General features: G+C 43.7%; 1 protein-coding gene across 1 annotated transcript; it reads left to right on the forward strand.

Moving 5' to 3' along the window:
- The first annotated feature begins 5,635 nt into the window (after positions 1-5,635).
- Positions 5,636-26,199, forward strand: C8A (complement C8 alpha chain). The gene is made up of 11 exons (XM_069736629.1): positions 5,636-5,836; positions 6,903-6,999; positions 14,743-14,890; positions 15,017-15,161; positions 15,589-15,778; positions 17,214-17,414; positions 17,951-18,191; positions 20,030-20,164; positions 20,915-21,072; positions 22,422-22,644; positions 25,942-26,199. The coding sequence occupies exons 1-11, from the start codon at positions 5,745-5,747 to the stop codon at positions 26,091-26,093; spliced, it is 1,782 nt and encodes a 593-aa protein (XP_069592730.1). The 5' UTR covers positions 5,636-5,744; the 3' UTR covers positions 26,094-26,199.

Below are 26,199 nucleotides of genomic sequence, written 5' to 3' on the forward strand. Positions count from 1 at the left end.
CGATCGCCCCCCCAGCCCCCCGATCTGTGGTCCGCTCCCCTCGGTCCTGTGCTCCGCTCCCCCGTCCTCCTGCCCGCTCCCCCGTGCTCCAATCACACCCCCCGTGCTCCAATCAAACCCCCCCGCACTCCGATCCCCCCCCCGCACAGCGATTCCCCCCCCCCCCCGTGCTCCGATCCACCCACCCGCACAGCGATCCCCCAGTCCGTGCTCCAATCCACCCCCCCGTGCTCCGACGCCCCCCCCGTGCCCTGATCTCCCCCCCCTTATACTTACCTGGCCTCCCGGGGACCGTCCGTCTTCTTTCCTGGGCGCCGCCATCTTCCAAAATGGCGGGCGCATGTGCAGTGCGCCCGCCGAATCTGCCGGCCGGCAGATTCGTTCCAGAGTGAATTTTGATCACTGAGATATAACCTATCTCAGTGATCAAAATAAAAAAAAAAAAGTAAATGACCCCCCCCCCCCCTTTGTCACCCCCATAGGTAGGGACAATAAAAAAAATATATATATTTTTTTTCCACTAAGGTTGGGGTAAGCACTAGGGTTAGGGTTAGGGGTAGGGTTAGGGTTAGGGGTAGGGTTAGGGGTAGGGTTAGGGTTAGGGGTAGGGTTAGGGTTAGGGTTAGGGGTAGGGTTAGGGGTAGGGGTAGGGGTAGGGTTAGGGTTTCGGTATGTGCACACATATTCTGTTCCTCTGCGGATTTTTCCGCTGCGGATTTGATAAATCCGCAGTGCTAAACCGCTGCGGATTTATGGCGGATTTACCATGTTTTTTCTGCGCATTTCAATGCGGTTTTACAACAGCGATTTTCTATTTGAGCAGTTGTAAAACCGCTGCGGAATCCGCAGAAAGAAATGACATGCTGCGGAATGTAAACCGCTGCGTTTCCGTGCAGTTTTTCCGCAGCATGTGTACAGCGATTTTTGTTTCCCATAGGTTTGCATTGAACTGTAAACTCATGGGAAACTGCTGCGGATCCGCAGCGTTTTCCGCAGCGTGTGCACATACCTTTAGAATTAGGCTATGTGCACACGGTGCGGATTGGCCGCTGCGGATCCGCAGCAGAGTTCCATCAGGTTTACAGTACCATGTAAACATATGGAAAGCCAAATCCGCTGTGCCCATGGTGCGGAAAATACCGCGCGAGAACGCTGCGTTGTATTTTCCGCAGCATGTCAATTCTTTGTGCGGATTCCGCAGCGTTTTACACCTGTTCCTCAATAGGAATCTGCAGGTGAAATCCGGACAAAAAACACTGGAAATCCGCGGTAAATCCGCAGGTAAAACGCAGTGCCTTTTACCCGCGGATTTTTCAAAAATGGTGCTGAAAAATCTCATACGAATCCGCAACGTTGGCACATAGCCTTAGGGCTAGGGTTGGGTTGGAATTAGGGTTGTGGTTAGGGTTAGGGGTGTGTTGGGGTTACGGGTGTGTTGGGGTTAGGGTTGTGATTAGGGTTACGGCTACAGTTGGGATAAGGGTTAGGGGTGTGTTGGAGTTAGAATTGAGGGGTTTCCACTGTTTAGGCACATCAGGGGGTCTCCAAATGCAACATGGCGCCACCATTGATTCCAGCCAATCTTGTATTCAAAAGTCAAATGGTGCTCCCTCACTTCCGAGCCCCGACGTGCACCCAAACAGTGGTTTACCCCCACATATGGGGTACCAGCATACTCAGGACAAACTGCGCAACAATTACTGGAGTCCAATTTCTCCTGTTACCCTTGTGAAAATAAAGAAATGCTTGCTAAAACATCATTTTTGAGGAAAGAAAAATGATTTTTTATTTTCACGGCTCTGCGTTGTAAACGTCTGTGAAGCACTTGGGGGTTCAAAGTGCTCACCACATATCTAGATAAGTTCCTTGGGGGGTCTAGTTTCTAAAATGGGGTCACTTGTGGGGGGTTTCTACTGTTTAGGCACACCAGTGGCTCTGCAAACGCAATGTGACGCCCGCAGACCATTCCATCAAAGTCTGCATTTCAAAAGTCACTACTTCCCTTCTGAGCCCCGACGTGTGCCCAAACAGTGGTTTACCCCCACACATGGGGTATCAGCGTACTCAGGAGAAACTGGACAACAACTTTTGGGGTCCAATTTTTTCTGTAACCCTTGGGAAAATAAAAAATTCTGGGCTAAATAATTATTTTTGAGGAAAGAAAACATATTTATTATTTTCACGGCTCTGCATTATAAACTTCTATGAAGCACTTGGGGGTTCAAAGTGCTCACCACACATCTAGATAAGTTCCTTTCGGGGTCTAGTTTCCAAAATGGGGTCACTTGTGGGGGGTTTCTACTGTTTAGGCACATCAGGGGCTCTGCAAACGCAACATGACGCCCGCAGAGCATTCCATCAAAGTCTGCATTTCAAAACGTCACTACTTCAATTCCGAGCCCCGGCATGTGCCCAAACAGTAGTTTACTCCCACATATGGGGTATCACCGTACTCAGGAGAAACTGGACAACAAATATTGGGGTCAAATTTCTCCTGTTACCCTTGGGAAAATTAAAAAATTCTGGGCTAAATTATTATTTTTGAGGAAAGAAAACGTATTTATTATTTTCACGGCTCTGCATTATAAACTTCTATGAAGCACTTGGGGGTTCAAAGTGCTCACCACACATCTAGATAAGTTCCTTTCGGGGTCTAGTTTCCAAAATGGGGTCACTTGTGGGGGGTTTCTACTGTTAAGCCCCATCAGGGGCTCTGCAAACGCAACGTGACGCCCACAGAGCATTCCATCAAAGTCTGCATTTCAAAATGTCACTACTTCACTTCCGAGCCCCGGCATGTGCCCAAACAGTGGTTTACCCCCACATATGGGATATCAGCGTACTCAGGAGAAACTGGACAACAACTTTTGGGGTCAAATTTCTCCTGTTACCCTTTGTAAAATAAAAAATTGCAGGCTAAAAGATCATTTTTGAGAAAATAATATTTTTTTTTTATTTTCATGGCTCTGCGTTATAAACTTCTGTGAAGCACTTGGGGGTTCAAAGTCCTCACCACACATCTAGATTAGTTCCTTTGGGGGTCTAGTTTCCAAAATGGGGTCATTTCTGGGGGATCTCCAATGTTTAGGCACACAGGGGCTCTCCAAACGTGACATGGTGTCCGCTAATGATTGGAGCTAATTTTCCATTTAAAAAGCCAAATGGCGTGCCATCCCTTCCGAGCCCTGCCGTGCGCCCAAACAGTGGTTTACCCCCACATATGGGGTATCAGCGTACTCAGGACAAACTGGACAACAATATTTGGGGTCCAATTTCTCCTATTATCCTTGGCAAAATAGGAAATTCCAGGCTAAAAAATCATTTTTGAGGAAAGAAAAATTATTTTTTATTTTCATGGCTCTGCGTTATAAACTTCTGTGAAGCACCTGGGGGTTTAAAGTGCTCAATATGCATCTAGATAAGTTCCTTGGGGGGTCTAGTTTCCAAAATGGGGTCACTTGTGGGGGAGCTCCAATGCATAGGCACACAGGGGCTCTCCAAACGCGACATGGTGTCCGCTAACAATTGGAGCTAATTTTCCATTCAAAAAGTCAAATGGCGCGCCTTCCCTTCCGAGCCCTGCCGTGTGCCCAAACAGTGGTTTACCCCCACATATGAGGTATCGGCGTACTCGGGAGAAATTGCCCAACAAATTTTATGATCCATTTTATCCTACTGCCCATGTGAAAATGAAAAAATTGAGGCGAAAAAATTTTTTTGTGAAAAAAAAGTACTTTTTCATTTTACAGATCAATTTGTGAAGCACCTGAGGGTTTAAAGTGCTCACTAGGCATCTAAATAAGTTCCTTGGGGGCTCTAGTTTCCAAAATGGGGTCACTTGTGGGGGAGCGCCAATGTTTAGGCACACAGGAGCTATCCAAACGCGACATGGTGTCCGCTAACGATGGAAATAATTTTTCATTCAAAAAGTCAAATGGCGCTCCTTCCCTTCCGAGCCTTACCATGTGCCCAAACAGTGGTTTACCCCCACATGTGAGGTATTGGTGTACTCAGGAGAAATTGCCCAACACATTTTAGGATCCATTTTATCCTGTTGCCCATGTGAAAATGAAAAAATTGAGGCTAAAAGAATTTTTGTGTGAAAAAATAGTACTTTTTCATTTTTACGGATCAATTTGTGAAGCACCTGGGGGTTCAAAGTGCTCACTATGCATCTAGATAAGTTCCTTGGGGCGTCTAGTTTCCAAAATGGGGTCACTTGTGGGGGAGCTCCAATTTTTAGGCACACGGGGGCTCTCCAAACGTGACATGGTGTCCGCTAAAGAGTGGAGCCAATTTTTGATTCAAAAAGTCAAATGGCGCTCCTTCCCTTCCAAGCCCTGCCGTGCGCCCAAACAGTGGTTTACCCCCACATATGAGGTATCAGCGTACTCAGGACAAATTGCACAACAACTTTCGTGGTTCAGTTTCTCCTTTTACCATTGGAAAAATAAAAAAATTGTTGCTAAAAGATAATTTTTGTGACTAAAAAGTTAAATGTTCATTTTTTCCTTCCATGTTGCTTCTGCTGCTGTGAAGCACCTGAAGGGTTAATAAACTTCTGGAATGTGGTTTTGAGTACCTTGAGGGGTGCAGTTTTTAGAATGGTGTCACTTTTGGGTATTTTCAGCCATATAGACCCCTCAAACTGACTTCAAATGTGAGGTGGTCCCTAAAAAAAATGGTTTTGTAAATTTCGTTGTAAAAATGACAAATCGCTGGTCAAATTTTAACCCTTATAACTTCCTAACAAAAAAAAATTTTGTTTCCAAAATTGTGCTGATGTAAAGTAAACATGTGGGAAATGTTATTTATTAACTATTTTGTGTCACATATCTCTCTGGTTTAACAGAATAAAAATTCAAAATGTGAAAATTGCGAAATTTTCAAAATTTTCGCCAAATTTCCGTTTTTATCACAAATAAACGCAGAATTTATTGACCTAAATTTACCACTAACATGAAGCCCAATATGTCACGAAAAAACAATCTCAGAACCGCTAGGATCCGTTGAAGCGTTCCTGAGTTATAACCTCATAAAGGGACACTGGTCAGAATTGCAAAAAACGGCAAGGTCTTTAAGGTCAAAATAGGCTGGGTCATGAAGGGGTTAAACTGTGAAGCGCTGCGGAATATGTTAGCGCTATATACAAATAAAGATTATTATTATTATTATTATTATTATTAAGGGTGCCCAAACCTTTGCATCTGCCCATTTTCAGTTTTGTAAAAAAAAATTTTTAATGAACAAAAAATGACTATATATATATATATATATATATATATATATATATATATATATATATATATATATATAATTATTATTTTTGTTGTTGTTTTTTTGCCTAAAGGAAATGTGTTATCTAAACTTTAGCCCTTTTTAGAGATCATTTCATTTTCATATTGCTTAACTATTCACAATAACAGTCATTTTGACCAGGGGTGCACAAACTGTTACATGCCACTGTATGAAGTATATAAATCCGATTTATTCTTAATTTCTGGCCAGGGCAGATGTTTTGCTGAGTGAAGACGTTGCCCCGGTGTCCGCTGTTATCAGTCGGAGCTCAGAGGTAAACACGTTCTACCTTTATTTGAGATTTGGTAACTTTTTTGAACTATCAGAGGAAATATTTAGAAACTTGTCAATGATTCACCATTGCGGACGCTGCCGGGAAAGCTCCAGTTTCTCCTCCTGCACATCCATGTCTGCGCGGCAGCATCGCATCCATCTCATTGGGGAAGATGAGCGTTTATAGCGGCTCCGATCTTTGGCGTTTATCCGTATTATGCATCGTAGGAATGGTGACGAGCGGCCACATTGGATCAGCCGGCAGGTAGGGGCCATAAGTATCTGACGTTGGGCTGTTTCTGTTTCTCCTACATTATCCAGTCCTATACTCCAGTCACATCCAAAGCTGCATGCAGAACTTTTCGAATGTGAAATGTGCAAACTCTGTGTTGATAAACCACTCTGATGCAATGAATTGTGGACGATGATGTCTCTCCTAAACTAAACAGTAAAATTACTTTAATCTCCCAGCCGAAAGATGGCCCCTACGCGTTTCAGGTTCCGCAGCTCTCTTAATTATGATGTTGCGGCACCTGAAACGCGTAGATCTCATCTTTGATTTTAACATGAATATTTTACTAGTCGTCCTCTGTATAATACTTTAACAAAATGATTGCATGTCCATTGGGCTGGATTATCCTTCCTTTGTCACATATTTCTGTACCTTGGAGGTTGTGATGGAACAGATCTATAGTGGAAATCTAACCCTCTGCATCTGTTCTCAGTTCTTCAAAATGATTTTTATGGAAATATATATATATATATATATATATATATATATATATATATATATATATATATATATTGCTATGGAAGGAGTCCTTGTTGCGGCTTCTGATGAAATTTAGTGGATTTCTAATCACAGCTTCTCACTCAATCATGCTTGAAATTAATGCTGTCAGGATATTTCTACATTTCTACTCTGTAGAGTTAAATGATTCCTAAGCTGAAATATGCTCTACTATATAGATAAAAAAAAATCTTTCCGGGGGAATAGAACACAATATTAGTAATAGTAGTTAATAGCATAGTTAGAAAGATAATCTTCATCTACCACAGTGCACTGCATACATGAAGCCAGCAGGGGGCAGCAGAGAATACAACCTGAGAGCTAACAGGAAGGCAGCAGAATGTTGCTCTGAATCAGAAGACTACAGTAAAGTCTGGGGGGAGAGTGACAGCAGATTTTTTGCCCTGATCATTCAGATCAGGATTTTCTCTCATTTTTCTATACTATTTCTGGAATGATACCATAACTTTAGGATTCTTTCCAATTGTATAGATTGTTTGACTTATTCCTATTTGTTGCATTGATGGGATTTATGTTTCAGGTTCTCCAGGAGCTCAGGCTCCACTCCTGCTTCTGTGGACTGTAAGCTCGGTCAGTGGTCCGAATGGTCTCCGTGTTTTCCTTGCCAAGGTAGCAAAGTAAGATTGTCTTCCTGTCCAGTCATTAGCTCTAGTTGTACCGTATATTTTCTTCTCATTCATTCTGACTGGTATATGTATAATTTCTGCTAAATTAAAGTAGGGCTATGTCCATACAGTCAGACAGTTCTCATCATCCCCTACAGTCATTGTTTAAGCAACATATCTTTAGCGATGGACGGACCCCTAGATGTTCGGGTGCCTCTGATCAGCAGTAAAATCATTACCGCCAGTCAAGTGACAGCGTGAGCCAGCAGCTGTGAGTGGCGGTAAAAAGTTTACCGCCGGTCACAGAGGCGTCGGATGATAGGAGTACTACGCTCATCAGCCAATGCCTAATGTCACTGATAACAGCTACATCAGGTACCGCTGATGGGAATAGTCATCAGCCTGCACTATAAATAAATAAATGAAAAAAGATGCGGGGTCTGTTCTATTTTTGATAACCAGCGCTCATTTTATTAAATTAGCCTCCCCAGAAAAGACTCATCTATTAGATACACCAATTCTGGCACTTTGCCCGGCTCTTCCCATTTGCCCTGTGGCGGTGGTATGTGTGGTAATATTTGTGGGGTTGATGTCACCTTTGTATTGTCAGGTGACATCAAGCCCAGGGTTTAGTAATGGAGAGGCGTCTATAATGCACATCTATATTACTAACCCCATAGTCACATTGTACATAAAAAAACAACCAGAATAAAGTCCTTTCTCTGAAATAAAAATCCACACCGTTTTACAAATTTATCTAAAAAAATTAAACAAAGATATACTCGCCTTACACCCATTCCATTGAAACCCTTGTCTCCTTTAAAAAAGACAAATAAACAACCATATCCCTCATTTGTCCAAAGTGAAGATTTCCCACGCAATAATCCATATCTGCAATATGTGGTTTACCACCTGTACGGTGCCATGATGCGACAGCTCAGGCAAAAAACCACGGGATAATGAGATGCTGCGAGCGCAGCGTCAGTGACTAGCGGTGATGTCATAAGGTTCACCGCCGGTCATTGAAACTGCATTCCCACCCTTCACTGTGAGCCGGGATGATGAACTGCAGTGACCTCGATGAGATCACCGCAAGCACCGTGAAAAAATTCTGTGCTTCTGCTTCCTAGTAAGTGTTAGATCTCAGCCCAGAGCTGGGTTCACAGCTACACTCTTAGTACTGCTGTACGACATCCTCAATTCTGCTGGTGAACGTATGCTGCATACAGACAGGAGAGAAGTATACCCTCATGTATGTGTGTGCTGTGTATGGGAGACATCATAGCTACTCGTCTACAACCACCAGCTCAGAGACAACAAAAAATGACAGATGGAGCACGCAGAGCAAAATAGGTGAAAAATGCAGGATACAAGGTATACAGGTCCTTCTCAAAAAATTAGCATATAGTGTTAAATTTCATTATTTACCATAATGTAATGATTACAATTAAACTTTCATATATTATAGATTCATTATCCCCCAACTGAAATTTGTCAGGTCTTTTATTGTTTTAATACTGATGATTTTGGCATACAACTCCTGATAACCCAAAAAACCTGTCTCAATAAATTAGCATATCAAGAAAAGGTTCTCTAAACGACCTATTACCCTAATCTTCTGAATCAACTAATTAACTCTAAACACATGCAAAAGATACCTGAGGCTTTTATAAACTCCCTGCCTGGTTCATTACTCAAAACCCCCATCATGGGTAAGACTAGCGACCTGACAGATGTCAAGAAGGCCATCATTGACACCCTCAAGCAAGAGGGTAAGACCCAGAAAGAAATTTCTCAACAAATAGGCTGTTCCCAGAGTGCTGTATCAAGGCACCTCAATGGTAAGTCTGTTGGAAGGAAACAATGTGGCAGAAAACGCTGTACAACGAGAAGAGGAGAGCGGACCCTGAGGAAGATTGTGGAGAAGGACCGATTCCAGACCTTGGGGAACCTGAGGAAGCAGTGGACTGAGTCTGGTGTGGAAACATCCAGAGCCACCGTGCACAGGCGTGTGCAGGAAATGGGCTACAGGTGCCGCATTCCCCAGGTAAAGCCACTTTTGAACCATAAACAGCGGCAGAGGCGCCTGACCTGGGCTACAGAGAAGCAGCACTGGACTGTTGCTAAGTGGTCCCAAGTACTTTTTTCTGATGAAAGCAAATTTTGCATGTCATTCGGAAATCAAAGTGCCAGAGTCTGGAGGAAGACTGGGGAGAAGGAAATGCCAAAATGCCTGAAGTCCAGTGTCAAGTACCCACAGTCAGTGATGGTGTGGGGTGCCATGTCAGCTGCTGGTGTTGGTCCACTATGTTTCATCAAGGGCAGGGTCAATGCAGCTAGCTATCAGGAGATTTTGGAGCACTTCATGCTTCCATCGGCTGAAATGCTTTATGGAGATGAAGATTTCATTTTTCAGCACGACCTGGCACCTGCTCACAGTGCCAAAACCACTGGTAAATGGTTTACTGACCATGGTATTACTGTGCTCAATTGGCCTGCCAACTCTCCTGACCTGAACCCCATAGAGAATCTGTGGGATATTGTGAAGAGAAAGTTGAGAGACGCAAGACCCAACACTCTGGATGAGCTTAAGGCCGCTATTGAAGCATCCTGGGCCTCCATAACATCTCAGCAGTGTCACAGGCTGATTGCCTCCATGCCACGCCGCATTGAAGCAGTCATTTCTGCCAAAGGATTCCCGACCAAGTATTGAGTGCATAACTGAACATTATTATTTGATGGTTTTTTTGTTTGTTATTAAAAAACACTTTTATTTGATTGGATGGGTGAAATATGCTAATTTATTGAGACAGGTTTTTTGGGTTATCAGGAGTTGTATGCCAAAATCATCAGTATTAAAACAATAAAAGACCTGACAAATTTCAGTTGGTGGATAATGAATCTATAATATATGAAAGTTTAATTGTAATCATTACATTATGGTAAATAATGAAATTTAACACTATATGCTAATTTTTTGAGAAGGACCTGTATAATGTCCAGAAATAGTGTTACTCCTTGCGACTTGCAATCTGCAAATCATTTTGTTTATTATGTTATCTTCACTGTGTAATTTGCTGTAATCTACATCAAGATCGATTACAGGAAGTAGGGGCAGGCTTTGTCTCTTTACAGGAAGTGAGGTGGATCTTTGTCTTTCTACAGGAAGTGAGGTGGATCGATGTCTTTCTGCCAGAAGTTAGGGTAGATCTTTGTCTCTCTGCAGGAAGTGAGGACAGAGCTTTATCTCTTTACAGGAAGTGAGGGAGGAGCTTTCTATTTCTACAGGAAGTGAGGCCAGGGCTTTGTCTCTTTACAGGAAGTGAGGTGGATCTTTGTCTTTCTACAGGAAGTGAGGCCAGGGCTTTGTCTCTTTACAGGAAGTGAGGTGGATCTTTGTCTTTCTACAGGAAGTTAGGGTAGATCTTTGTCTCTCTGCAGGAAGTGAGGACAGAGCTTTGTCTCTTTACAGGAAGTGAGGGAGGAGCTTTCTATTTCTACAGGAATTGAGGGCAGGGCTTTGTCTCTGTACAGGAAGTGAGGTGGATCTTTGTCTTTCTACAGGAAGTGAGGCCAGGGCTTTGTCTCTTTACAGGAAGTGATGTGGATCTTTGTCTTTCTACAGGAAGTGAGGTGGATCGATGTCTTTCTGCCAGAAGTTAGGGTAGATCTTTGTCTCTCTGCAGGAAGTGAGGACAGAGCTTTATCTCTTTACAGGAAGTGAGGGAGGAGCTTTCTATTTCTACAGGAAGTGAGGCCAGGGCTTTGTCTCTTTACAGGAAGTGAGGTGGATCTTTGTCTTTCTACAGGAAGTGAGGCCAGGGCTTTGTCTCTTTACAGGAAGTGAGGTGGATCTTTGTCTTTCTGCCAGAAGTTAGGGTAGATCTTTGTCTCTCTGCAGGAAGTGAGGACAGAGCTTTGTCTCTTTACAGGAAGTGAGGGAGGAGCTTTCTATTTCTACAAGTAGTGAGGCCAGGGCTTTGTCTCTTTACATGAAGTGAGGTGGATCTTTGTCTTTCTACAGGAAGTGAGGCCAGGGCTTTGTCTCTTTACAGGATGTGAGGGAGGAGCTTTCTATTTCTACAGGAAGTGAGGCCAGGGCTTTGTCTCTTTACAGGAAGTGAGGTGGATCTTTGTCTTTCTACAGGAAGTGAGGCCAGGGCTTTGTCTCTTTACAGGAAGTGAGGTGAATCTTTGTCTTTCTACAGGAAGTAAGGTGGATCTATGTCTTTCTGCGAGAAGTTAGGGTAGATCTTTGTCTCTCTGCAGGAAGTGAGGACATAGCTTTGTCTCTTTACAGGAAGTGAGGGAGGAGCTTTCTATTTCTACAAGAAGTGAGGGAAGAGTTTTGTCTCTTTACAGGAAGTGAGGGAGGAGCTTTCTATTTCTACAGGAAGTGAGGGCAGGGCTTTGTCTCTTTACAGGAAGTGAGGTGGATCTTTGTCTTTCTACAGGAAGTGAGGCCAGGGCTTTGTCTCTTTACAGGAAGTGAGGTGCATCTTTGTCTTTCTACAGGAAGTGAGGCCAGGGCTTTGTCTCTATTTGAAGTGAGGTGGATCTTTGTCTTTCTGCCAGAAGTTAGGGTAGATCTTTGTCTCTCTGCAGGAAGTGAGGACAGAGCTTTTTCTCTCTTCATTACGTGGAGGTGGAGATTGGTCACTCTGTGGAAAGTGAGCGCAGAGTTTGGCTCTCTACAGGAAATGGGGGTGGGGCTTTATCTCTCTATAGGAAGTGAGGGTAGATCTTTCTCTTTCTACAGGAAGTGATTGCGGAGTTTGGCTCTCTACAGGAAGTGGGAGTCGGATTATTTTGTATCTCTGCTTCTGCTTTTCTGTCTGAGACGGCATTCAGTTATGTCAGAGAGGAAAGCTTTTGGTTTATGGTAGTAAAGGCAATAGACAAGACTAAGAGCAATACATGCTGGGAATTGATGGAACATTAGTTCCAGCACCTATAGTGCTTGAAGAATGATGATGAAAACGAACTGCCTACTCAGAGTGGATTGCAAGTTACAGAGCACGAGGCAGTTACTAGACACACTACTGTCCATGTACTGACTTTTTTCATAGGTCTCGCCCCCCTTTTTCTGGCCATCCAACAGAGAGAAAGTAGGTGTTATGAATTGACCTCTCCATGCAACACTTTTGAAAGAGTCCAAACTGTAAAGAGTCCAGGGGGCGGTGCTCTTTTTTGTTCTTATTGTGACTAAGTGTATTTCACAGGTTTTATATTTACACTGATTCAGTTTTGATAGGGAAGATTCCCAAATGAATATCCTACAGATGCCCCAGTCTAAAAGGATATTGTCTGGGTGACAGGGTTCCTTTAAATAGAGCCATCTGCATTTTTCTTGTCTCACATTTTAATTAACTTTTTCTTTTGGCACTTGTGTTAAGTAAACATATTCATTTTCCAAAATTGAAAAAAGAAACGAATTGCGACGAGGGACGGGTGATTAAGCCACAATGAACAAATCACTCTGAACACCGAATCTTGTACATCTGTTATTGTAATTATCAATGTTTTCATTAACCTGTTACAGAACCAATTAACGTCAAATGGAAATAATTAGGATTGAAGAAGAAAGAAAATGACTGTTTGATCCAGAAAATTTAACACAGAAATAATGTCATAAAATTAATCAAGAAGAACAATATTTCCTTCTGCTCCCCCAGTCCTGCTCATCCACCTGTGTAATAATCGATAACACCTCTATATACAGTAGATCACAAGATCCACCATTTACAATAGGTGATGTCACAGCTCACCGCCTCCTCCCGTATAATGACTGATAACACCTCTATATACAGTAGATAACACAGGATCCACCATTCACAATAGGTGATGTCACAGCTCACCGCCTCCTCCTGTATAATGACTGATAACACCTCTATATACAGAAGATAACACAGGATCCACCATTCACAATAGGTAATGTCACAGCTCACCTCCTCCTGTATAATGGCTGATAACACCTCTATATACAGAAGATAACACAGGATCCACCATTCACAATAGGTGATGTCACAGCTCACCTCCTCCTCCTGTATAATGACTGATAACACCTCTATATACGAAGATAACACAGGATCCACCATTCACAATAGGTGATGTCACAGCTCACCTCCTCCTGTACAATGACTGATAACACCTCTATATACAGTAGATAACACAGGATCCACCATTCACAATAGGTGATGTCACAGCTCACCTCCTCCTCCTGTACAGTGACTGATAACACCTCTATGTACAGTAGATAACACAGGATTCACCATTCACAATAGGTGGTCACAGCTCACCTCCTCCTCCTGTACAATGACTGATAACTCCTCTATATACAGTAGATAACATAGGATCCACCATTCACAATAGGTGATGTCACAGCTCACCTCCTCCTCCTGTACAATGACTGATAACACCCCTATATACAGTAGATAACACAGGATCCACCATTCACAATAGGTGATGTCACAGCTCACCTCCTCCTCCTATATAATGACTGATAACACTTCTATATACAGTAGATAACACAGGATCCACCATTCACAATAGGTGATGTCACAGCTCACCTCCTCCTCCTGTACAATGACTGATAACACCTCTATATACAGTAGATAACACAGGATCCACCATTCACAATAGGTGATGTCACAGCTCACCTCCTCCTTCTGTACAATGACTGATAACACCTCTATATACAGAAGATAACACAGGATCCACCATTCACAATAGGTGATGTCACAGCTCACCTCCTCCTCCTGTACAATGACTGATAACACCACTATATACAGTAGATAACACAGGATCCACCATTCACAATAGGTGATGTCACAGCTCACCTCCTCCTCCTGTATAATGACTGATAACACCTCTATATACAGTAGATAACAGGATCTACTATTCACAATAGGCGATGTCACAGCTCACCTCCTCCTGTACAATGACTGATAACACCTCTATATACAGTCGATAATACAGGATCCACCAGTCACAATAGGTGATGTCACAGCTCACCTCCTCCTCCTCCTGTACAATGACTGATAACACCTCTATATACAGTAGATAACACAGTATCCACCATTCACAATAGATGATGTCACAGCTCACCTCCTCCTGTATAATGACTGATAACACCTCTATATACTGTTGATAACACAGGATCTACTATTCACAATAGGTGATGTCACAGCTCACCTCCTCTTCCTCCTTTCTGCACATAGACCTTTACTTACCAAGATAACATCTTTGCACAAATAAATAGAGTCTGAATCATTTTGTTGCTGCTATTGTTTACACAATTTTATGAATTAACAACATGAAAAACAGAATTAAAAAATGATCATTTTCCCTTTAAAGAGATGGTCTAAAACCAGTGTCCATAGACAGAGTCGGTGCAGGGAAATGTTCATGGACCTCTCTCATGATAAGGGATTGACCTGGTTTGCAGGGGTGTACCTCCAGTAGATATGGGGGTTTCAGTCACACCCAGACCCTGGATCCTTGAGGGGGCAAAAGGTCCTTATGACCCAGATGAATTATCTAGTAGTATTGAAGACCGGGGATCTTTAGGGCTTGTTGGAGATTTTGCATTAGGGACCACAATCTAGAAATTATACTAGTTTCATTAATTTATGGGGAGGACCACCACATAAATATTTTGGGCTAGTATCTGTACCCCTTCCAGGGCTGTATACTGTATATACCTCCCATAGTGATTGTTACCATAAACCCTCCTTTTCTCCTTTTGTTACACAGCACCGGTACCGGCCTCTGATTCAGCCTTCCAAATATAACGGAAGGATCTGCATCGGCAATCTGTGGGAGTCTATAATCTGTAAATCCTCGGAGAAATGTGTCCCCGACAACAAGTGCGGCTCCGATTTTCATCAGTGTGAAGAAACTGGTAAGAGACCATCAGATTAGGAGGAAATCTGGGTTTGAAGATGGGAGTGTTACCTATAGCAATGCCATGGAACCGACGCGCGCTACTCTCATTCTAAGGAATCTAGATGTATCCATATACCTATAGGTCGCTGTATAAAGACAGAGCTGGTATGTAATGGAGAGGCCGACTGCCGGGATGAGTCCGATGAGAAGGACTGCGAGCTCCAGGAAGATGAGAGGTTCTGCAAGCAATTGTTTCCAATCCCTGGGGCTGAGAGAGCTGTCAGAGGGTGAGAGGTTCTTTACAGGGCACCAAACATTATAATTGCATTTTATAAGTCATACATTTATATATGTAATATTATGGATAATTTGTATCCATCCCGAATAAAATTCTAAATATTGGCAAGGAAGGAGGGAGAGGAGGGGGATGCAGCTGCAGTGTCTGTTCCTCAGTGTCCCTGCTGTGAAAGGGGGGAAGGAGCAGCAGAGGGAGATATCTGATTGGCTCAGAGCACACCGCACAGCTCTGACATCACACTCTGATCAGGCACAGGCAGAGAGAAACTGCAGTTACAGAAATCGGGAGAGGAAAATAAAAACTATTGCTTTTGTATTGTTAAATTCATTTTTTAAGATATTTAGTTTTATTACATTTTTCTTATTTACTTTCTCCTCCGCCATTCCCTCTGACCAGTTTTCGCTTTGTCTCTTTAGGTTTAATATCTTGACGCAGGAGGAGGCTCTGAATGTTCTGGATCACAGATACTTTGGTGGGCAGTGTGAATATGTCTACAACGGTGAATGGAGGGAGCTGAGATACGACCCGACGTGCGAGCAGATGTACTACGCCACCGACGAGAAGTACTTCAGAAAACCGTACAACTTCCATACTTACCAGTTCCTTGTAAGTGCCGGACCCCAGTCACCAGTATTACATCCGTGATTGACAGGCTCGATGTTTGCTGGAGGGTCCCTCAAATCAGATCACGAAAGAGGAGGATTGTGCTAAAGGTCACTAAAGAGGGGCATTACAGGCAATTTTAGGGTCAATCTGGGCTTGAGATAGTGTAAATGTCTTGCAGCCAGTGGGAGGCAAGGACCCAATACCTGCGCCTGCTGTCAGTGGAGGGGAACATGTATATGTGGAGTCTCAGGGCCGGCTCCAGGTTTTTGAGGGCCCTAGGTGAAAGAGTCTCGGTGGGCCCCCCCTTTAACACATACCACGATTCATGATCGCATATAACACAGCCATGTAGTATATAACACAACCCACGTAGTATGTAACACAGCCACGTAGCATATAACACAGCCATGTAGTATATAAGAGACCACGTAGCATATAACACAGCCACGTAGTATATAGCACAGCCCATGTAGCAAATAGCACAGCCCACATAGCGTATAACAGCCCATATAGTATATAGCACAGCCTCATATTATATAACACAGCCCACGTAGTATATAAAATGGCCCACGTAGTATATAGAACAGCCATGTAGTATATAGTACAGCCCTCGTGGCACATAACAGCCCACATAGTATATAACACAGCCCACGTAGTATATAGAACAGCCATGAAGTATATAGCACAGCCCACATAGCATATAACAGCCCATATAGTATATAGCACAGCCACATAATATATAACACGGCCCACGTAGTATATACAACAGCCATGTAGTATATAGCACAGCCCACGTAGCATATAGCAGCCCATATAGTATATAGCACTGCCACATAGTATACAACACGGCCCATGTAGTATATAGAACAGCCATGCAGTATATAGCACAGCCCAAGTAGCATATAACAGCCCATATAGTATATAGCACAGCCATGTAGTATATAGCACAGACATGTAGTATACAGCACAGCCCCCCTCCCCCCATAGTCCAGTACTCACTGTTATAGGTTAAAAAAAAACAAACCACTCCTCACCTCTCAACGTGCCCGCGCTGCTCCGGTCTTGGCGGCTGCCGCTGCACTGCCTGAGTGGGGAATGATGGGAGAGGGAGCGTCAGGTGACGTTCTCTCCTCCATCATTTGCTTTGAACTTTACCGGCAGACGCCGGTATAGTTCAATGCGGCGGCGGGGGAGTTGGCGCTGGTGACAGGCGGGTCCCCCTGCCTCACAGAGGCCCCATAGCGGCTGCATGATGTGCCGCTAGCTGAGGGCCCCTGGGGGAGCGGGGGCCCTAGGCAGCTGCCTGCCTCTAACGCCGACCCTGAATGGGCCCCCCCTGTTTTGCCAGGGCCCCGGCACTTGCCCAGGTATGCCGGGTGCTGACGCTGGCCCTGTGTGGAGAGGTCCAGCTTTGTCTTCTTCCTTTCTTCCCCAGGCCCGAGCAGACACCGGGATGGCCTTCGAGGTTTATGAAGACTCTAAAGACCTGCTCAATGCTATGAGAAAAGGAGGGTCCTCTGGCGGAGGATTTACCCTCACTGTGAAACCGGCAGACTCTCCAGCCGGCTTAGAAGCGGGATTCAACTATGAGAAGAAATCAGATTTCCTGAAAAATATCACAACATATACAGAAAAGGTAAGATATTGTCAGATATCCATCAGCCTACTCTGTCTATTCTGTCCATTCTATCTACTCTGTCTATTCTGTCCATTCTATCTACACTGTCTATTCTGTCCATTCTATCTACTCTGTCTATTCTGTCCATTCTATCTACTCTGTCTATTCTATCTACTCTGTCTATTCTATCTACTGTCTATTCTGTTCATTCTATCTACTGTCTATTCTGTCCATTCTATCTACTGTCTATTCTGTCCATTCTATCTACACTGTCTATTCTGTCCATTCTATCTACACTGTCTATTCTGTCCATTCTATCTACTGTCTATTCTGTTCATTCTATCTACTGTCTATTCTGTCCATTCTATCTACTCTGTCTATTCTGTCCATTCTATCTACACTGTCTATTCTGTCCATTCTATCTACTCTATCTATTCTGTCCATTCTATCTACTCTGTCTATTCTGTCCATTCTATCTACTGTCTATTCTGTTCATTCTATCTACTGTCTATTCTGTCCATTCTATCTACTCACGTTGATCTTTTTCCCTACAGAACCTGCAGTTTGTTCGCTTCCACACTAAAGTGCAGACTGCTCGTTTTCGAATTAAAAGGAATCCCCTGGTGCTGGATGAGGACATGCTCACGTCACTGATGGAGCTTCCCGATAGCTACCACTATGGCCTGTACGCCAGGTTTATCAATGATTATGGCACTCACTTTGTAACCTCCGGCGTCCTCGGTGGCATCTTGGACAGTGTCCTCGTATTAGACACCGAAGTTATGAAAAAAAACGGTAATGGAGTGTATCAAATATATAGCAAGTACATAAATCACAAGGCTGAAAACTAACAGATTTACATCCCTTGTATATAGAGATATGGAGTAGGGTGATATAACCTAGGTATCTCCTGTATATAATTATATATGTACAGCTGGTATAACCTGGGCATCTCCTGTTTATAATTATATATGTACAGCTGGTATAACCTGGGTATATTCTGTATATAATTATATATGTACAGCAGATATAACCTGGGTATCCTCTGTATATAATTATATATACAGCTGGTATAACCTGGGCATCTCCTGTATATAATTATATACTGTATGTACAGCTGGTATAACCTGGGTATATTCTGTATATAATTATATATGTACAGCTGATATAACCTGAGTATCCTCTGTATATAATTATATATGTACAGCTGGTATAACTTGGGCATCTCCTGTATATAATTATATATGCAGATGGTATATGGATCGCCCCCAGACACAGGGCCACGGGTTCTCGGTACCGGGCCTCTCTGGTTCGGTTCTGTGGCTGTCACGGTGGCTAGACCCGGTCCGCGACCCTGCTAAGGGGCGTCCAATGAAGATGGTAGCACAGTCTGTCAGGGGTTCGTGACGCCACCTGTGGTGTTCGGTCAGGGTGACCGATGCTGCTGTGGGGTCCACTGGGGTGATGGAATGGCAGCTGGATGGTATACCTTCCCAAAGGTGAAGTATGTCCCCAGGGCTTCCCAGTGGTGTAGGTGGCGATGGTGTGAGGTGCAGGCAATAACGACGACACAAGGTTGCAGTCTCTTTACCTCTTTACTGAAGGCTTCAGTACACTCAGTCCAGAGCACGCTTAACAGGGCTTTCTGAGACCGGCCGGTCCGAAGGGCACATCCAGAGTTTCCTTCGCAGATGGAAATCGTTGCCTACCACTAGCGCCTGTGTGTTGTAGTCCTACCCTGCTGAGCATTCGGAATAGTCCTCACAACTGCTGTTCTCGTTCGTTCGTTCTCTACAGCTTTCTCTCTCTCTTCAGTTCCAGATGTTACTAGTTTCTAACGTCCCCCAGGTATATTTTGGCTAGGACGCACCCGTATGACGGGAAGGCTTGGAGGTCTTCCGGGACCCTAGAGACGCCCCTCTCCCAATGTTGCCCCCTATGTCTGCTTAGGAAATTCAAGGTAGACAGCCAACCTATAATTGACTGTCCGGCGGAGTTTGAAGTAAGGCTTGAAGTCAGTTACTCCAACGGTGATCCGGCCACCGACTACGCGCCTCAGTAGGATGTTGCCTCTCTCTCTCGGCACGGCTCTTACTGGCTCTCCTTTGTGCTTGATCTCGTTTACACTGTTCCACAATATCCTTCCCTTCGTGTCTCTCTCCTGGATACCGCCGCAGGGTGTGCAGGCGCGGTTCCGTTACGTTCTGTTCTGTTTGCTAGGCACCTGCCAGGTTACCACGCCTGACAGGGACCCCCCTGTGCCTTCTCCCTGCAACACCCCCTGCCACGGGATGTTGCCTGAATCCAACCCAGTCAGCTTCTGACTAACTTCCTCCCCAACCCCTAGTTTTACCAGTGTGAAGAGGGGCCCAATAAATAAAGCCTTTTTCTCCCCCTAGTGGCCGGAGTGTGAAGTGTAATGTGTTCTGGTGATACCTGTTCAGGAGAACTCCTTAGTGCCATCGGACGTACCATCACTCTCCTTAGTGGCAGAGCGCTATACTGCAACGACCAGGTCTCTGGGGCGCTGCATATAAGTTATGCGCCTTTTTGTATATAGTGATTTGGATCATGCTGGTATAACCTGGGCATATAGGCTGGTATAATGATCATTACCCTTCTTTTTTTTCCAGAAATTACATTCAGAATGGTTGAGGAGTGTTTCGGCGGTCACTTTGGATTAACCCTTCAATCAGATGATGAACAACTGGAGGGGTCATTGAAAGTAAAAGGCAAATCCTGCGAAAAAATGGAAAAAACTACTGACGGTAAAACCTATCTAGGATGTGCTGAAAAATGTGACATTTCTATTCCCCAGTCATGGTGGTCCATGTATCAGCCTATAGTAGGAAATGATACAAGACATGTTATGTAGCACGTGGCCCTGGACCGCACAAGTCATACACTCCTCAACATCCAAATCGCAGCACCGGAGAGGAGAAGCCGTGGAGTGATGGAAATCTCAGGATGGGCGGACCATAGACACGTTACTGATCTGCAAAGGATGGAAACATGGAAACAATATTTTCAAAACTTCTCAGTTTATGTTTTGGTAATGACCGCCTTATGCAGAAATGCGGTCACTTCCAGCCTCGGATGTTATTAATGGTCGTCTGAGGAATGTTCTGCCACTGAATGCACTTGGACAAATCATCAAGATCCGCTGCTGGCAGCTCCTGTGTAATCAGCGACCAATGACGTCCTAGATGTGGTTGATGGGAGACCTGTCCGGAGATGGAGCGGGTTGTGTCCCTGCAGGATGGAAGTGCGGAGATTTCTGCACGTGGTGCTCCTACTCCTGACTAAATCAATCAAGATGTTTTGAAAATGATGTTTCCATTTTTCCATCATTTTTCGATCAGTGACTTCTCCGTCCTTTGCGTTCCATCATTCCTTCTTCCTTTTGACGTTGTCTTTGAATCTCGAGGAGTGTGTGTTGCTTTTGTTAAAATCTTGAGTGCAAGGTATGGACGCCGATGTATTATATGTTCAGGTACAATTGCCTTCTTGATTTTTAGGCGGTAAAGAAAGCGAGAGCGTGATAAAGGACGTCCTCACTCACACGAGAGGAGGGGACACGGGGTCAGTCGGAGGGCTGATGAATGTGATGAAGGGCAGCACCTACCGCCATTGGGGACGGTCTCTGAAATATAATCCGGCTGTCATTGATTATGAGGTAGGAGAAGGGGAAGTGATAATGTAACTATACGCGTATGTGCACACAGTCAGTATTTCCCTGTAAATACCACTTGTTGCGCCTATGTTCAGTGTTTTCGGCATCTTTTAACCTCTTCATGTTTCCATAGAGCCCAAGCGGTCAAAAGAAGTGACCGCTCCATTTTTCAGGCGTCTTCTGCTATGAAGAAGACTCTCTATACTTTATAAAAGTCAATGGGAAGGTTCAAAAGACACCTGGAAGATGCCCCGACATAGTTTTGAGCATTTTGGCTTAATTTTTTAATGGAGTTTTAAAAAAAAAAGTACAATATTTGTGGTTTGTCCTGATGAAGGGGTCACCTGAACCCTGAAACGCGTAGAATAAACCACGTTGAAACCTTTACAATTTTTGGAATTCTTCTTGCGGCAGCGCAGGGATGATCCTTTTTTCCTACCTAAGTGTGTAAAAAAAAAAAAAAAAAAGTAAAATTCCTGAAAAAAATACTCCTCAAAAGTGTTAGTAAAACTAAAAAAAAACCTGCAGGTTGGTCAAAATGTTGAAAACTGCAAAAAAAAAAAAATCACTGGCGTTTCTTGAAACATCTTCCTCTTGAAAAACTCATGGTGTTCACCCACCTGAAAAAGGCTGTGTGCTCGTACCCCAAACCTTCCAGCCCAGTTATATGAATGTAGATGTATGATTGTTGCTTTGTTACAATTGTTTCTGCTTCTCTGCTATTTATGGCATCTGAAACGTGCCCGACTTTCCTTCTGGTGCAATATTGTATCCATCGCTTCCAGATCAATTCCACTGTCACTTTCTATAGAGTCGTGCAGCATGTTCTTCACCTCTGCTAGTTTGGTCTTTACAGACTTTCTCAGGTTTGTCTCAGTCCTTGACTCTAGTGCATTAATGCGCAGCAACATGACCGTCTTTTATAACCTCACCCACTGATCTCAGCTGTGTAATCACTTCTGGTATAGTATTTACCTGCTCCTGCATGTCCTTTCCTTGGTCTCATTTTGCGGAAATACCTTATTATTTAGCCCGGATCTCTCCTGCAGAACATCCCACATATCTCTACTAAAGTTCTCATGTCTCATGTGGATCAGTTATCCTTCAGCTTCTGTCTGTTTTTCTTGTCCCATTCCTAATTATTATTACCGCACCACAAGTGTTCTTCTAGTAGTCCCTCTACAGCACAAGCCTGCAGCAGTTGTACACTCCAACATAGGAGCATTGAACTAATCATCGTGAGTCACCTGATGCAATTTTCTTCTGATCTTCCTATAATTGTTTTCCTCAGTGTATTTTTGTCTGATTTGTGGGTATTTTTATGGTGACACATATCCTATCTCTGGTCTTAGCTCCAGCTCCTACATGAAGGTCTGAAATTAACAGGTCTGTCCGGGATTGAGACCAAGAGGCAGAACCTGAAGCGAGCCTACGAGGAGTTCCTGAGCGAATTCAACTCCTGTCGCTGTGGCCCTTGCCACAATAATGGAGAGCCCATATTAAATAATAATGTCTGCAGCTGCCTGTGTCCGGCCGGGACCGAAGGTCCATCATGTGAGAGGACCCAAAGACCAAGTAAGAACAAGGAGCGCCCTGTCCACCAGTCACAATGATAGAAGGGCAACGCCTCTCCTGAGTGTCTTCTCTTACTGTTCTGCAACATTTTCCAATAGCTCAGAAAGCATACAGTGGGGCAAAAAAGTATTTAGTCACTCAGCAATAGTGCAAGTTCCACCACTTAAAAAGATGAGAGGCGTCTGTAATTTACATCATAGGTAGACCTCAACTATGGGAGACAAACTGAGGAAAAAAATCCAGAAAATCACATTGTCTGTTTTTTTTACATTTTATTTGCATATTATGGTGGAAAATAAGTATTTGGTCAGAAACAAAATTTCATCTCAATACTTTGTAATATATCCTTTGTTGGCAATGACAGAGGTCAAACGTTTTCTGTAAGTCTTCACAAGGTTGCCACACACTTGTTGGTATGTTGGCCCATCCCTCCATGCAGATCTCCTCTAGATCAGTGATGTTGTTGGCTTTTCGCTTGGCAACACGGACTTTCAACTCCCTCCAAAGGTTTTCTATAGGGTTGAGATCTGGAGACTGGCTAGGCCACTCCAGGACCTTGAAATGCTTCTTACGAAGCCACTCCTTCGTTGCCCTGGCGGTGTGCTTTGGATCATTGTCATGTTGAAAGACCCAGCCACGTTTCATCTTCAATGCCCTTGCTGATGGAAGGAGGTTTGCACTCAAAATCTCACGATACATGGCCCCATTCATTCTTTCATGTACCCGGATCAGTCGTCCTGGCCCCTTTGCAGAGAAACAGCCCCAAAGCATGATGTTTCCACCACCATGCTTTACAGTAGGTATGGTGTTTGATGGATGCAACTCAGTATTCTTTTTCCTCCAAACACGACAAGTTGTGTTTCTACCAAACAGTTCCAGTTTGGTTTCATCAGACCATAGGACATTCTCCCAAAACTCCTCTGGATCATCCAAATGCTCTCTAGCAAACTTCAGACGGGCCCGGACATGTACTGGCTTAAGCAGTGGGACACGTCTGGCACTGCAGGATCTGAGTCCATGGTGGCGTAGTGTGTTACTTATGGTAGGCCTTGTTACATTGGTCCCAGCTCTCTGCAGTTCATTCACTAGGTCCCCCCGCGTGGTTCTGGGATTTTTGCTCACCGTTCTTGTGATCATTCTGACCCCACGGGGTGGGATTTTGCGTGGAGCCCCAGATCGAGGGAGATTATCAGTGGTCTTGTATGTCTTCCATTTTCTAATTATTGCTCCCACTGTTGATTTCTTCACTCCAAGCTGGTTGGCTATTGCAGATTCAGTCTTCCCAGCCTGGTGCAGGGCTACAATTTTGTTTCTGGTGTCCTTTGACAGCTCTTTGGTCTTCACCATAGTGGAGTTTGGAGTCAGACTGTTTGAGGGTGTGCACAGGTGTCTTTTTATACTGATAACAAGTTTAAACAGGTGCCATTACTACAGGTAATGAGTGGAGGAAAGAGGAGACTCTTAAAGAAGAAGTTACAGGTCTGTGAGAGCCAGAAATCTTGATTGTTTGTTTCTGACCAAATACTTATTTTCCACCATAATATGCAAAAAAAATGATAAAAAAACAGACAATGTGATTTTCTGGATTTTTTTTCTCAGTTTGTCTCCCATAGTTGAGGTCTACCTATGATGTAAATTACAGACGCCTCTCATCTTTTTAAGTGGTGGAACTGGCACTATTGCTGAGTGACTAAATACTTTTTTGCCCCACTGTATAATGTGATCAACAATTTGTAGAGCTGCAATCACTATTCTGCAGACTTAGGAGGTGAGTCCTTATATTCAACATCTGCAAAAGATAGTGAGTGCAGCTCTGGAGTATAATACAGAAGGTAACTCAGGATCAGTAATGTAATGTATGTACACAGTGACTGCACCAGCAGAATAGTGAGTGCAGCTCTGGAGTATAATACAGAAGGTAACTCAGGATCAGTAATGTAATGTATGTACACAGTGACTGCACCAGCAGAATAGTGAGTGCAGCTCTGGGGTATAATACAGAAGGTAACTCAGGATCAGTAATGTAATGTATGTACACAGTGACTGCACCAATAGAATAGTGAGTGCAGCTCAGAGGTATAATACAGGATGTAACTCAGGATCAGTAATGTAATGTATGTACACAGTGACTGCACCAGCAGAATAGTGAGTGCAGCTCAGAGGTATAATACAGGATGTAACTCAGGATCAGTAATGTAATGTATGTACACAGTGACTGCACCAGCAGAATAGTGAGCGCAGCTCTGGAGTATAATACAGGATGTAACTCAGGATCAGTAATGTGATGTATGTACACAGTGACTGCACCAGCAGAATAGTGAGTGCAGCTCTGGGGTATAATGCAGGATGTAACTCAGGATCAGTAATGTAATGTATGTACACAGTGACTGCACCAGCAGAATAGTCAGTGCAGCTCTGGAGTATAATACAGGATGTAACTCAGGATCAGTAATGTAATGTATGTACACAGTGTCTGCACCAGCAGAATAGTGAGCGCAGCTCTGGAGTATAATACAGGATGTAACTCAGGATCAGTAATGTGATGTATGTACACAGTGACTGCACCAGCAGAATAGTGAGTGCAGCTCTGGAGTATAATACAGGATGTAGCACAGGATCAGTAATGTAATGTATGTACACAGTGACTGCACCAGCAGAATAGTGAGCGCAGCTCTGGAGTATAATACAGGATGTAATTCAGGATCAGTAATGTGATGTATGTACACAGTGACTGCACCAGCAGAATAGTGAGTGCAGCTCTGGGGTATAATACAGGATGTAACTCAGGATCAGTAATGTCTGTACACAGTGACTGCACCAGCAGAATAGTGAGTGCAGCTCTGGGGTATAATACAGGATGTAACTCAGGATCAGTAATGTGATGTATGTACACAGTGACTGCACCAGCAGAATAGTGATTGCAGCTCTGGAGTATAATACAGGATGTAGCACAGGATCAGTAATGTAATGTATGCACACATTGACTGCACAAGCAGAATAGTGAGTGCAGCTCTGGAGGATAATACAGGATGTAACTCAGGATCAGTAATGTAATGTATGTACACAGTGACTACACCAGCAGAATAGTGAGTGCAGCTCTGGAGGATAATACAGAATGTACCACTGGCTCCATTATCTACATCTAGTGGAATTGCACATATTTTCTGCAGGAATCATATAATGGCTCCAGGAAGCATTTCGGGTAATATTGGTATGAATACTGGCGCTCTCAGTCTATACTATGTCATAGTTTAAATCGTTATAGATCTAATCCAATATTGTGATGATTTATTACAGATATACAAGGACGAGGAGGCTGGAGCTGTTGGTCTTCATGGTCCATTTGCCAATCTGGAAAGCGTCAAAGAACAAGATCCTGCAGCAATCCTCCTCCTACAAATGGTGGAAGCCGCTGCCTGGGAAAAAGTGTCCACACCGACTCCTGCTAATGAAATAAGGGACCTTGTATCTGACACCTTTACTGTTTGCACAAAATTAAAGAAACCCAGTACTTTCCTCTGTGACGTGTCCGATGTAAATATGAAGAGATAAATG

Source organism: Ranitomeya imitator, chromosome 8 (assembly GCF_032444005.1).
Source record: "Ranitomeya imitator isolate aRanImi1 chromosome 8, aRanImi1.pri, whole genome shotgun sequence".
NCBI classification, from domain to species: domain Eukaryota; kingdom Metazoa; phylum Chordata; class Amphibia; order Anura; family Dendrobatidae; genus Ranitomeya; species Ranitomeya imitator.